The sequence below is a fragment of the Melanostigma gelatinosum genome (assembly GCF_949748355.1).
Source record: "Melanostigma gelatinosum genome assembly, chromosome: 14".
In the NCBI taxonomy this organism is placed as follows: Eukaryota; Metazoa; Chordata; class Actinopteri; order Perciformes; family Zoarcidae; genus Melanostigma; species Melanostigma gelatinosum.
The window spans coordinates 17,221,526-17,234,331 of NC_136647.1; the positions used below are offsets into that span (position 1 = coordinate 17,221,526).

The 12,806-nt window shown below is 45.3% G+C and overlaps 1 protein-coding gene across 3 annotated transcripts in view; it reads left to right on the plus strand.

Annotated features, from left to right (window-relative positions):
- Window positions 1-12,806, plus strand: part of abr (ABR activator of RhoGEF and GTPase) — a 103,384-nt gene that overhangs the window by 30,755 nt on the left and 59,823 nt on the right. For 2 of the 3 annotated variants that reach the window (XM_079283406.1, XM_079283407.1), the window contains exons 2-3: window positions 3,302-3,483; window positions 10,985-11,083. In XM_079283406.1, the coding sequence (XP_079139532.1) occupies window positions 3,302-3,483; window positions 10,985-11,083 (281 nt within the window). Of the gene's footprint in view, window positions 1-3,301; window positions 3,519-7,529; window positions 7,690-10,984; window positions 11,084-12,806 lie in introns of all 3 variants that reach the window. The other variant, XM_079283409.1, reaches the window with a different exon arrangement.

The window sequence follows — 12,806 nt, forward strand, 5'->3', positions numbered from 1 at the left end:
GGTGATGAGATCCAATAGAAGCATACTTAAGTCTAGAAAGACAGAAAGATAGATAGGTACTTTATTCATCCCCAGGGGGAATTTTGTACGTTACGAAGTGTATTTTCTGCTTCTGAATAACAACACCTCCTTTTTGTAATGGACGGTGTATCATTTACATGTACAAATGAGTCTGTGGTTTTATAACGTACCTGGTTCCCCATTTGAGAAACAGGGTGGTGTTTTGTTGGAGTCACAGACTCTGGCAGTGTTAGTCTGCAACAACGATTTGAATAATTTCCAAATGTGAGAACTCCACGGCCGGCCTCCTGAGCAGCAGCATTTGTTTTGGTGCGGCTGGCTTTTCCTTTATGTTTTGCCCGGCTCCTCGTAGTACAGTACATGTAGCCTGCCTAACGTTCATGCCCACGCACTGTTGATTTTAAAGCCCACGTCACCCATAAACAGCACTGTCATTATTGGCCGGCTGGGAAGCGACGTGACGATATTCAGTGGACAGAGAAACATGTTGATGCATACAGTACACTCTGTGCGCACCAGTTTGTTGCTTCCTTTTAGGCTGCGGGTGTTTTTGAACGCATCAGTTGCGGCCCTAATTTGAATGAGTGCTTTCCGAAAGGCTCACAAAAGTGGGAAGTATTGAGCGGGCAGCAGCTCCACACCAGTTCCCACATCGCTCTTGTTGTAGTGCAGTTGAGTCGGCTTTTAAAGCAGCTCGCGTTGTTTAGTTTGGACCAGTGGGACTGAAGTTGTGACACAATGTTCGCCTCACTGTTTCGGTGACATGGACGACTACCAGTGAAGGAGCTCAGGTCAGACGGCGTTCACACACTCGCCAACGCACTCATGGCTTTCTTCTTCGAGGCCGCGTGTTTCATTCGTTCCCTCGTCGCCAGTGATGGTGAGTCTGGTGTGTGTGTGTATTGATTTCTCAATGGGATCTTCCTCCTCTGCAAGTCCATCCTCCTACCCGACTTTATCACCTGTTTAATAAACTTTGAATGTGTCATGTAGAGCTCGTCCCTGTTTACACCCTGTCGCATGTGTGTGTTGGGGGGGGGGGTATTAACAGTATTAGCGCGTCAGGGCCGATGAATCCTCCACAGAGAAGTTCCCTCTCTCCCTCACACTGTTTGCTGTGCATGGGCCGTGTTCTCTACTTTGTCCTTCGATGTTCCAACTGTTCTCCGTGATTGACCGACTCTCTGCTCCGCACACGGCAGCTGCCGCATTTCTGAATGATTCCCGTTGCCTATTGATGTTTTCTGCAAATAGAAGAAGGGATCACGGCCTCCATCTTTATAAAAGAGGGAACAGGCCTTGGCGCTCGTCTAGGCGCGAGTGCTTTGTTTGAGTCTTTCTGTGCCATCAATCCATCCTTCCAGCTCACAGTTGACAAAACATCCCCCGTGTGCTGGGAGCAAACGTGAGGATTTTGGTGCTCTTTTGAGTTCCATTACATCAGGTAAATATCTGAACTAAGAACACTTCTCTGCTCATGCTCACATACACTTACACAAATATAACAGATTGGGACAAACTAGCCTGTCAGGATGCCAGAAGGTGTGCAGAAGAGTCAGCGAGGGAACAGATGGAAGAGAGCGAACACACACAGACACACACACACACACACACACACACACACACACACACACACACACACACACACACTTCCAGATCTTTTCTACGGAACGATCACAGCACAGTTGTTCAAATGTCCTTACGTCAGTGTTTTGACCCCCCTCTTAACTGTAACGCCTCATGTTCTACTCGTGTCTTCTTGCAGCGCTTCGACACACTGTCACTGTTTTCTGTGCACGCTTCTCTAAGTCAGCGAAGACCCAAGTGCACCATTTGACAGCCATTCGCCCAACGGCTCCCAATAAACCATATGGTAGCTGTAGCACTCCACGGCCCACGTACATACTCGCATGCAACCAACAGACAGAGGGGATTTTTGATTGGCAGGTGGGCGGGTCCAGAGGGTCACGTGCATGTCCAAAGGTGACATCCGTGTCCATCAACATTAGCTAGATGGCGCGTGTTGTCCCACAGGTATTGAACACCCCCCGCTTTTATTTTGAAATTTTTTATTTTGAAATTAGTTCTTGTTTGTGGCTCGTTAGTTACTCTCACACGGGCGCACACAACCTCTGGACCACGTCCATGTCTGCACCGCGGAGGATTCACACACGGTTGCACTTTTCAAAGTGGTGTCAGAGAGGCTCACCTACACACCTCCCACACACTCTGCCTTTCAAGCACTGGCTTCTGCTTTTTCACCAGCCAACGGCTGTACGGCTTTTTGTCAAAGTTACACAAGCTTTGCTGCATGTACTCCTATTCCACTGTATCAGATGGATCAACGGGATTTGTATTCCTTCGGGGTAAAAAAAACCCCAATGAACTGTAATTGGTGTGTAAGCATAAGCAAGCTCCCCATGTCATTACAGTGTGTGTTTGGTTTTCACCGTCCCTGAGACACCTCTCCTCTCTAACAAGACATCGGATTTAAAAAAGGTGTCGACCAAGCATTTTTATGTCTCACACAAGCTTTTTGTAGCTCCTCGTGCTTTTTGTTGTTCCACTGTTTCCTTCATGGCTGGCCATGAATATCGACCTCAATACTGACACTAAGCCGAATGTATGAAACCCAAAGACTGTGATACGTAGGCACAAAGTTCAACTTAAAAGGAAGAGAGTTACATGTGGAGTTTGCTGCTTTGTAGCATCCTCAGCACAGGATGCTATCTCTAAAGAAGTATTTCATCGCTGGCCTTTTTCCTAACACTAGGCTGTCTCTGTGGTGAAAAAAGGCTCACATATTTTTTTAATTGGTGCTACATGATCAGAGGAAACGGGGCGATAGTATTCTGTAGTTTGGCCCTGAAACCAGTTCAGCTGTGCTAGACTGTCTCACGCTGTGCTCTCAGCTTGTTGTCTTCACACCAGCTTCAACAATCCAATGTTACCCTGTGTGATCGAAGACGTTTCATCTTCCTTTAGCTATTTGTTCATTTGTTAAACTGCATGTAAAAATTGTCTCCACAAATTTCAGCTTTCGTTCCACCCATTCTTTGTGTTTTTTTTGTCACACGTGTTGTGCCACAATCAGTGGTGGGTAACAGGAGAATCCCTGTTTGCCAAAAATAGCGTTGAGGAACTACTAGATAGTTCCCAGTGAGTCGTGGTGGTCGTGAGTCACTGGAGCGCAGCGCCGGCCTTCTTCTCTGTGGTGAGACGCTAACCGGCATCTCTCTGTTTCTCTCTCTCTCTCCCTCTCTGTCGCTCGGCCCTCCAGACTTCAACTACAACACAGATGGCTACGAGGGGGACGCAGCGGAGGACGGCAAGTCTCAGGACGGCTCCGAGACGCTGCCCTACATAGATGAATCGCCCACCATGTCGCCCCAGCTGTGCGCGCCCCAAGGGCCCGACGGGGAGGCGGTGTCCCCTACACCACCAGAGGGCCTGCTGGCAGGGGTAAGAGCCCGCACACGTTTAGTGTATGGAGGCAGGTACAAGTCAGTAGCAGTCCTCCACGCTTCACCTTCTCCACATATATGGGACAGATGGAGACGTAAATCACAGGCTGGATGTTTCAGGTTGTGATCACACGCGAGATGACTGCTTAGCTCAGGTGCAGTTCTCCTCCAGGCCAGTCTCTAAAGGAGAATATGTAAAAATCCTGACAGTAGTTTTATCAGTATCTGAAGTTATTAGACTGAATTCCTACACTGCAGACAATATATCTTTTGTTTATTCACGGGTCAGTGTTGTGATTTTGTTGATTGGTACTGGGACTCTTTTTGTAATTCTTTGTTGCTGCGTTTAAGTGTTGCTGGAAAGTCCAGTATTCCAAACATGAGTTTCCTGTTTTTTTTGGAAAAACATTTTTATCCAAAGACACATTATCCTTGCTTTACTTTTCAAATTAAAATTCAAAACAGACATTTCTCAAATATCAGATTTTTAAAGGATAGTTTCACATTGTTTCAGGCCTATCTTAATACTCACATGCCCATTTGTACATTGGAGGAGTTCTTGGTCGCTGTAATCGTTTTTTCTTGTCCATTCTGAAAAGTGAAGCCAATGCTGATGTGCCTTACACGCATTCCCTCTCATGGCCATCAGGGGGCGACATTACCTCAGTAAACCTGAGTTTATGGTCCCAATCGCTAGTTTCAGCTTCTTCAATACAGCATGATGTTCATTTAATAAATGATGTTCCCATAAATGATGGCTACCTTGTGTTCGCTAACGCAGCATTGTCCGGTCTGGGAGTTGTCTGTGTTTTCGTCCTAGAACTTTAAACCTGTCGGTGTGTTTTCAGTTCATGAAAGTTGGTTGTAACTGTTTATGTCGCCCTAAAAATGTCTGATCCAGCATTCGATGTACTTTGCTTCACCCTCTAGTCGTCACTTCTGGTTGCAAAAAAAAATTAAAAAAAGATGGCGACGGCCTTGAGTATGGACAGGAGGAACAACTACAGGGACCAATAATTCTTTAAATGTATATACGGGCATGTACATAGGTATTGTTTTGAGACATACTAAAAAAAAAAGTGAACCTGCTAGTCAGTGGTGGGGGAGCAAAAGAGTCTTCAGAGCACCCCCTCCTCAACCATATGATCATCAGTTGGTGTTCAGTGATGTGGTCTGTTTATTATTATTTTTTCAGTGTATTACTGTACACCCGCAGTGCACAGTTCAGAAATTCGATACTGGAGGTGGCACTCTTGTCTTTGTTTATTCCGTCACAGTCAGCTGTCACTGAGCCTGTGAGGCCTCCTGGTTACTCCAGGCAATCCGCTGCTGCAGGGAACATCAAACATACTGTTTTAAGTCCAACCAGACGCCGGGCATTTGGAAAAGCTGATGCAAAAGCTCTCGTGAAAATAGAAATACATCGGGTCGTTGTCGTTGCACAACTTTCTGACAGAGAGTAGCAACAAAGCACTGATATAAAAACGCTTTTAATCTGCACATTTCAGCGTCCTGATATTTACTCATTCCCTCCTTCATGTCAGTAGGTCAGGGTTATCGGGGCTCTTTTCATGGTGTGTGTGTGTGCGTGTGACTTGTGTTGTCCTTTGTGTTTACTTGAGTGTGTGAGTGGTTGCTTCAGCACCCGGGGAGGATTAGTGGGAGTCGTTAACCCTGACCTGAACCGCTGCACGCACGCACGCACGCACGCACGCACGCACGCACGCACGCACGCACGCATGCACGTACGCACGCACGCCAGCAGGCTTTCCCTTCACACAAAACAGCAGCTTTGACATGCAGCATGAAAGAACCTGAAGGAATCATGGCTCAGACTTGTGATGTGATTCACACCTGTAGTTGTCCTTGTAACAGGCCGCTCTCCTTTGACACCGTCTCCATCCAGCTCCCTCTCGCTCGGTTTGCTCTCTAAGTCTGCCTTCTCTCTCCCATTGGCTCTTTGTTATCTCTTCTCCAAGCAGCTCTGTTATCGCTGTTTTATCGTGGTAATGTAAGTACAACGTGGCCTTGATCGTTGCCCTTCTTATTATCGGGGTGATTTATGAATTATTAAGCATATTCTCTTGAATTCATTGTGAGTCACTCTGTGCTGGGGTCAGCTCCTGTAAGTACAAATGTGTTTCCATCTAGTGGCCATGTGGGGTAAGATGGGACGGGACATTTTGAGGTATTTAGGCTTTTTTATTTACATTCTTTTAACCTCCCATGATTATGTTCAGGGCAGGAATTAAACAACAGAATCAGATTAATTTCCAAGTAGGTTTTCACATCCAGTGAATTTGCTTTGATGTATTGGGGCATGACATAAACAAAAGATAAAATAAAAGCAAGTACTGCAAAAATGAAGAAAGAATAACTGGAAAAGAATCGAAAAAATACTATAAAAATATGTACAAAAAAATTAAATAGAAAGAATGGAAGGGAAATACAACACAAATATGAAAAATATATGAGCAATATATCTGAGCTGTACAGTTTTTATTGTGGTGGTTTGGTTTGTGCAGAATTGTGCACCGTACAAAGGTTCACAGTATGAAGTGTAAAAAGAGTATTTTAATCCTTCACCTCAAGCAGCCGCCATTACGAGCATAATGGTGGTCATAAGGTCGCACCAGATAATCTAGATTTGAAGTTCTGGTTGCATAATCTGTGTTCATTCACCCACTCTGTCCTTTCTGACTCTCCTGTCCGCTACACTTTAGGAGCACATGGAGTCAGAGCAGTTCGCAGTGCCGGCCGCTTTGAGGCTGCGATAGATTGTTTGTTGGTGGTTTGTTGGACGGACGCTGCAGCCACGCGGACGATTAAAAGTCTTATTTCCACTGAAGTGGTGCAACAAGAATCCTACATTCAGCATGAGGAGCGCGGTTTGTAAATCACATGTATGAGAGTTGAATGAATTAAGAGATGTTTGTAGTTTGAATTCTGGGATGCTTCAGAACCACAGTTTCATATGTTTCTTCTAGAGCTGAAACCTTCATTCCCTCCTTCAAAGGGTTTTCCTCGTTAAATGCAGGGTCGAAGGATAGAGGGTGCTGCATGAGGCGAAATGGGGCTATATAAATATAATGGACCAGACTAGTTTTATGCTTTTGTTCTCTCCATTTTCTTTTTTCTCCTCCTTATATTCTTTTTTTCCCTTTAGGCCTGACGTTATTTTCTTTTCTCTGCCCTTATTAATGGCTTGAAATGACATAGAAATTCTAGCCAAAAGCATGAATTTACTTCCAAGTCCTGTGATTGTAAAATATGAGAGAGAGAGAGAGAGAGAGAGAGAATGAGAATGAGAATGAATATCTGGATAAGTCAATCTCTTCTTTTTCTAGCCTCCACAGTTATTGATTTTCCTAACTGCTCGTCTTGGTGCACATGTGTCTTTTCTCTCTTTTGCGCCTCCACACTGTTTTCCATGCCGGCTTCTGCTCGAGCTAAAGCTGCTGTTGCCCGGCGAACTGCGTGACCTGTAATTTGGAATCAGCCACACCAGCAGCACATTAGCCGGTCTCAGCTCCACATCCGAGGCTCTCAGCGGATCAATAAAGACCACAATGGACCAGAGAGAATGAGGAAGCAATGCAAGGAAGAGAGAGATGGGGGGAGAGAGAGACTGCCTGTCCGAAAGGAAGTGCATTTTGCCCAGAAGATATACGGAAGAAGGAGACGAAGAGAGCGAAGCAGACGGACTCTCCCGGTGAGGTGCAGACAGAAGTGCTCTACACCGTCATCGAGGAAGTGGCTGGATAGCGTTTGCTGTGAGGGGAGGGGCGGGACGCGGAGGGAGGGCAGACCTCATCGACCGAGCTGGAACAGTTGGCGCACACACACAGAGTACACACACGGTGCACACTCGCACCAGGAAGCCCAGCAGAGGAAGGGGGTGGGGTTGTGTAGGCGGGGTCCTCTCTCTTTCTCTCTCGCTCTCGCTCTCTCGCTCTCTCTCGGTGTCCAGACGACTTGCTCTGAGGGGAAAACACTGATGTGTCCAGGCAGGCCCTGAAGAGAGAGGGATTCTCGGGCAGAAAGAGGAGAGGAGGGAAGGAAAGAAAGAACCATGGAAGAGGAGGAGGTGCTGTGCTACTTGGACAGGGTGCTGGAGGAGGAGGAGGAGCAGGAGGAGGGGATGGTGTTTGAATATGGAGATGGGGAGCTGGATCCCATCACTCCAACACATAGACAGTTCAAGGTGAGACAGTGGCTGGACTGCCTGATGCAGGGGATACACACACACACACACACTACACACTTCTGCGACTCACACCCTGACAGGACTTGAAAGCTCGGCTATATATCGCAAAGTGGAAGGTCTTATTGGTGTTGTTGCCGTGATGTGGCGTCACTGTGCACTGCTACGTGTTTCTATGAGCCATCAGTGCTGCAAGTGTGTGTGTGTCAGCCATTATTGTGACAGCGTGGCTTGATGAGGCAGCTACTCTGGAGCACATGTCTTCTCACTCTGCTGCTTTTTAAAGACTGGCTGGTCTGTTTCTAATAGTAACGTGTGTGTGTGTGTGTGTGTGTGTGTGTGTGTGTGTGTGTGTGTGTGTGTGTGTGTGTGTGTGTGTGTGTGTGTGTGTGTGTGTGTGTGTGTGTGTGTGTGTGTGTGTGTGTGTGTGTGTGTGTGTGTGTGTGTGTGTGTGTTCAGAGGCCGTTTGCAGGGCTGCTTGCAGTGCGTTGTTCCCGGTCATTCTTGATATCAGCTCCTTTATCACACAGAATAAGAGCAGAGGGCACAATAAAATAAGAGAGAGCATGCAGCTATTTTTCCGTATGAAAAGCGTAACTGAGAAGTACACGAAACAGGAGCAGGTTGCCATGGAAAATATTAAATCCTTTCACCGCTCATGCATTTCTCATCTTGCCCTCTCGCCACACAGAAGCTCTTTGTACAGCCGAGGGAAAATATTCCCACTGTTGGAAAAAAAAAAGTAGTTTTCCCCTTCCCTTCCTTTCCTGTTTGTTTTTCTTTTTTCATCTTGCTGTGACATGTTTGTCCCTGAAGGAGTTGAGCTCTTTCACGTCACCAACACATACTTGTTTGCTTTGATGGTAAAATGCATTTGTTCGGTCCAGAGTCAGGAAGAGTACACGGACCGGGCCTCGTGTCTCAGAAGTCTTGTTCGAAGCAGCCCTGGGATGACATTTATCAAAACAAAGATGTCTGGAGATGTGGACACACACACACGCGCTCACATACGGTTCGCTGTGCTTAAAATAAATGATGAACTCGCAGCAGCACTTGCATATCAGAGAAGCATCTACGAGTCTCGAGAGGAAATGCGACTCATATCTTGTGCTGCTTTTGTGTTGCGTTTCAGTCAGAAGAGGGAAACTTTTCTTTCAGCTTCTCACTCAGAAATACGAGCATTAAAACACTCAGAGGAGCGCCGTCTCATCGGCTCTAACCGTGTGATGCTATAAAATCATTGTAAATCACTCCTTCTAATTCGTCACTGTGACTTCAGAATCACAGATTTTGGATATGTGACTTTGCATTTGTGGAAACATGAATAAATATGTCTTGTTTCGTGTACTGGATGTTGTGTAATTTACAGGTAAATATCTAAAAGTGGGGTGAAGTAATATTGTCTGCTAAACCTGGTAATATTCCTATCATTAAGAAAAGGAAAGTAGATCTCGGCCACACAGTGCACCTCCAGTCTTGAGGGAAAACGTCGGCGTCAGAAGGTGGATGTCGCTGGTGATTGGCTTATTCATAAAGCGATGAGGTCACGGCTCCCTCCTGGTCTTATCGGGCAGCGCTGGTGTGTCTATCGTTGTAAGGATCTGCTCGTGTTAATAATTAATCTTCCTTTCCGCTCTCATGGCTGTTCTTTGACCTCCCTTTAAGCACATATGACACTTCAACGTCACTTCTTGTCTTTTTTATTCCCTCTTGTCTCTGTGTGCTCTTCAGTGGGGGGGGGGGGCATCGAGTGAATGACGGCCTGTTGGTTCACTGTCAGGCTGCTGTGTGTGCAGTTTTATCAGGGAGGGATATTGAAGTGGGGATTGCTTTTGCAGCTTTCACACATTTTAATTGTTTTGGTCGACACATGTTTTAATGCGCGTCATAAATAAAGTGTGCTGACTTGTTTACTGTGGATCTTTGCCCTCTACAGCAGTAGTGTTAATCATGCAGCAGCCGTTAATAGATCATTATTATATATCTATATATATATATATATATATATGTATTTTAACACAGTTCATATTCTTACACAAAATGAAGGTGGATATCATTTAATTGAATTATTTCAGGCACATGAATAATGAGCATAAACATTGCTACGTTCATATCCTCCAATACAGAGACCGTTTATTTGGTTTCTCTACACGTACAAACAACTTGCGTCCATGTTTTTAAAAATAACCAACAAATATTTGAACTGGACTAACTCCTTGAGTTGAATTACCCTTGACTTCAATAGGTCCAGTGTATTGCTCTTCACGCAGGGCTTCCCGTCCGTCAAATAATTGATTGTAAAATGCTGCTGTTGGTTGATAAAGCGCTGAATGGTTTCGGGCCAAAACACTTTGGTGGTCTCGTGCCACGCTATGAACCATGCAGACCTCTCTGGTCGTCTGGGACCGGTCTGCTTTCTGTCCCCAGAGTCGGAACTAAACTTTTTATTCAATAACTTCTTACACTGCTGCACTGTTTTATTCTATTTCATACAGGTGTTCATTTTCTATTGTCCTGGCTCTTAAATGACAGTTTTTAACTGTATTTACATGAATGTGTTTCAATTTCCACTCTGTCTTTTGTCTTTTAAAGTGCTTTGAATTGCCTCGTTGCTGAAATGTGCAACATAAATAAACTCACCGTGCTCTTTTCTGTAGTGTATAAAATTGATTTATATTTGAAGAACTAAAATATGGTCAAATAAGTAAGAACTACATCATTTGAAGTACTTCTCAATCCAGTGTATACTTTGCTTTGTTAAGAACCGCAGTACTTTTGGACCCTTTTGACTTCATGAAACCAATGTGAGGTTTATAGTCTACAGTTCCAAAATAGATGAATTACAGACATGTCAGTCTTTACCTCAGTTTAACCTTTCTGGCTCACTGCTTGCAGCCACATTTCTCACCTTATAATCCTTTGAAGAATTCCCACTCCCACTAGTGTCTTCCTCAGTGACGGAATAAAGGATCCAACTGCCTGGAAGCCCCGGGAGTAACATTCCCCCCCCCCCACAGGAAACGAGCCATTTACCGTACATGTTTTTGGACGAGCTTAGATCGCTAATAAACAGCTGCCGCTCATTCCTACACTGTGTGTGTGTGTGTGTGTGTTAAACTCGTATTTACCGAATGTAACTGCAGTGGCATCATGCAGGAAATGAGCTTGAGTCATTGTACTGTGATGAAATTAATCCTGGATAAGAGTAGTTTACCAAAAGGGTCCTCGTTGGTATTCAATGTGTTATTACATGTGTCATGCTGTTATTACATTGGGGTCTGTTTTTCTCCTGCAGGGAGACATCGAGAAAGGACTGGAGATGAAGAAACTGGTGCTGTCTGGTTTCTTGGCCAGCGAGGAGATCTACATTAACCAGCTGGAGGCCCTGCTACTGGTGAGGCACACACACACACACACACACGCACACACACACACACGGTGTTTTGAACTCGACCATGTGTGCAAATGAAACAGCTGGAGTGAAGATAATTTCCCTTTTCTGACACTGATGGACGCATTAACTTGTTTTGGGGAAAGACAGCCGGTCCTGCATCATGCTGCAGTGGAGCAGGACAGCGTGAACTGTTGGAGCGATGCTATTGGTTGATGGTCAAACTGAAAGCAAGACCACAGCCGCTGCAGTTTCCTGCAACATGCTTCCCCAGCGCTCAGCCGCTTTATGTCATATCCTGCCGCTCTCAGCTACGTGATGCACTTTGACCAACATGAAGTCAGTTTGACATCAAACCTGTGAAATTGCGCACGGACGGTCACAGTTGTAATACAACGCCGCCACATAAAGAGCTGTACTCAGTCAATGAGGTAAAACAAATTTATATAAAATAAGATTGCAGAAATCTGATCCGTCTCTCGGTTCCTTCTCTTTCAACCTTCAGTGACGACACAAGTCATGATACGATTCCACCAATAGAGAGTCTGTCTTTGTCCTCCTCCACTTCCTCAGTCAGCGAGAGAAGGTTTAAAACACACACTGTGAGCACACTTTTAAAAAATGTTTTTGTATTTTGTATATTTGGCAGGTTTTAGTCAGAAATGAAAGGCATGTCAGGACTTGTAAACAAAAGTGGTGTTGAATGGGTTTGTGGGTACTCTCCATGTTAAAGATCACGGTGACTTCAACAAAGTCTAGGCAGACTGTTGATCACTGACAGCCAGCAGTTGCTTGTACTTGGATGTTTTGGTGTGGCGGCAAATTGCTGTCTGGTGTTATTTTTTAACCTGGATCTAATTTTGCCATATTTTTGTGTCTCATGGGGGCAAACATTTTTGATATTGGTCCAGTACTGAGGGAGGACGCTGCAGACGGCAGCCGCTAAACACGTTGTGCTCGCGCAGGGAAACGGAACGCTGTCTGACAACATTATGGGATATGTTCATCTGAACCAACCCTTATCCCTCACCCATGACGGGTGCTCGTTCATTTTAAGACTGTTCGATCAGGGAACAGACTTTGACATAACACCGGTCTGTTTGTTATTGTGCGTCCCGTTCTGAAATCTATCGTCACATCCACATTGTTGAAATCAGCTGAGTTGAACACAAAGCTACTCTTTCTGTACTCCACTCGCACGAACTCACGTTTCCAGTCACATGACCCACAACAAACGTTTTATTTCTCTGTAGAGTCCTTTTCATAATGTTGTCAGACACTTATACTAACAATCTGATCCGTGGCAAAAACAAGCGCTCTTAGTGCACTTACATTGATAGCGAGGAGTTGCCCCGAGCGATAACATTACAGCCTGTCAGCAGCATACATCCTCAATGCTGGACCAACCGCAAAACAATGTCTCCATTAGTCACATAAACACCAAAACATGGAAAAATGTGGAAGCCAAAGTTACCCGTTAATACCTGTGGAGGTAACTCATGGCAGGAAAAAGAGACGGAGGAGAAAATACTTCTTCTCCGTAGTCACAGGATGTCCTCCTGTAACCTAACATGGGAAGATGGATGGAGAGAACACTGTTGTCTAACCTGATGGGGGCTGCTCGGCTTCATGCGTTGCCTTCATACAAACCCCTGCAGCCAGCGGGAGGCTGACTCATCATCATCCTGAGGGAAATGTTAGTTTCCGTGACGCGAGAGCGTTTTTG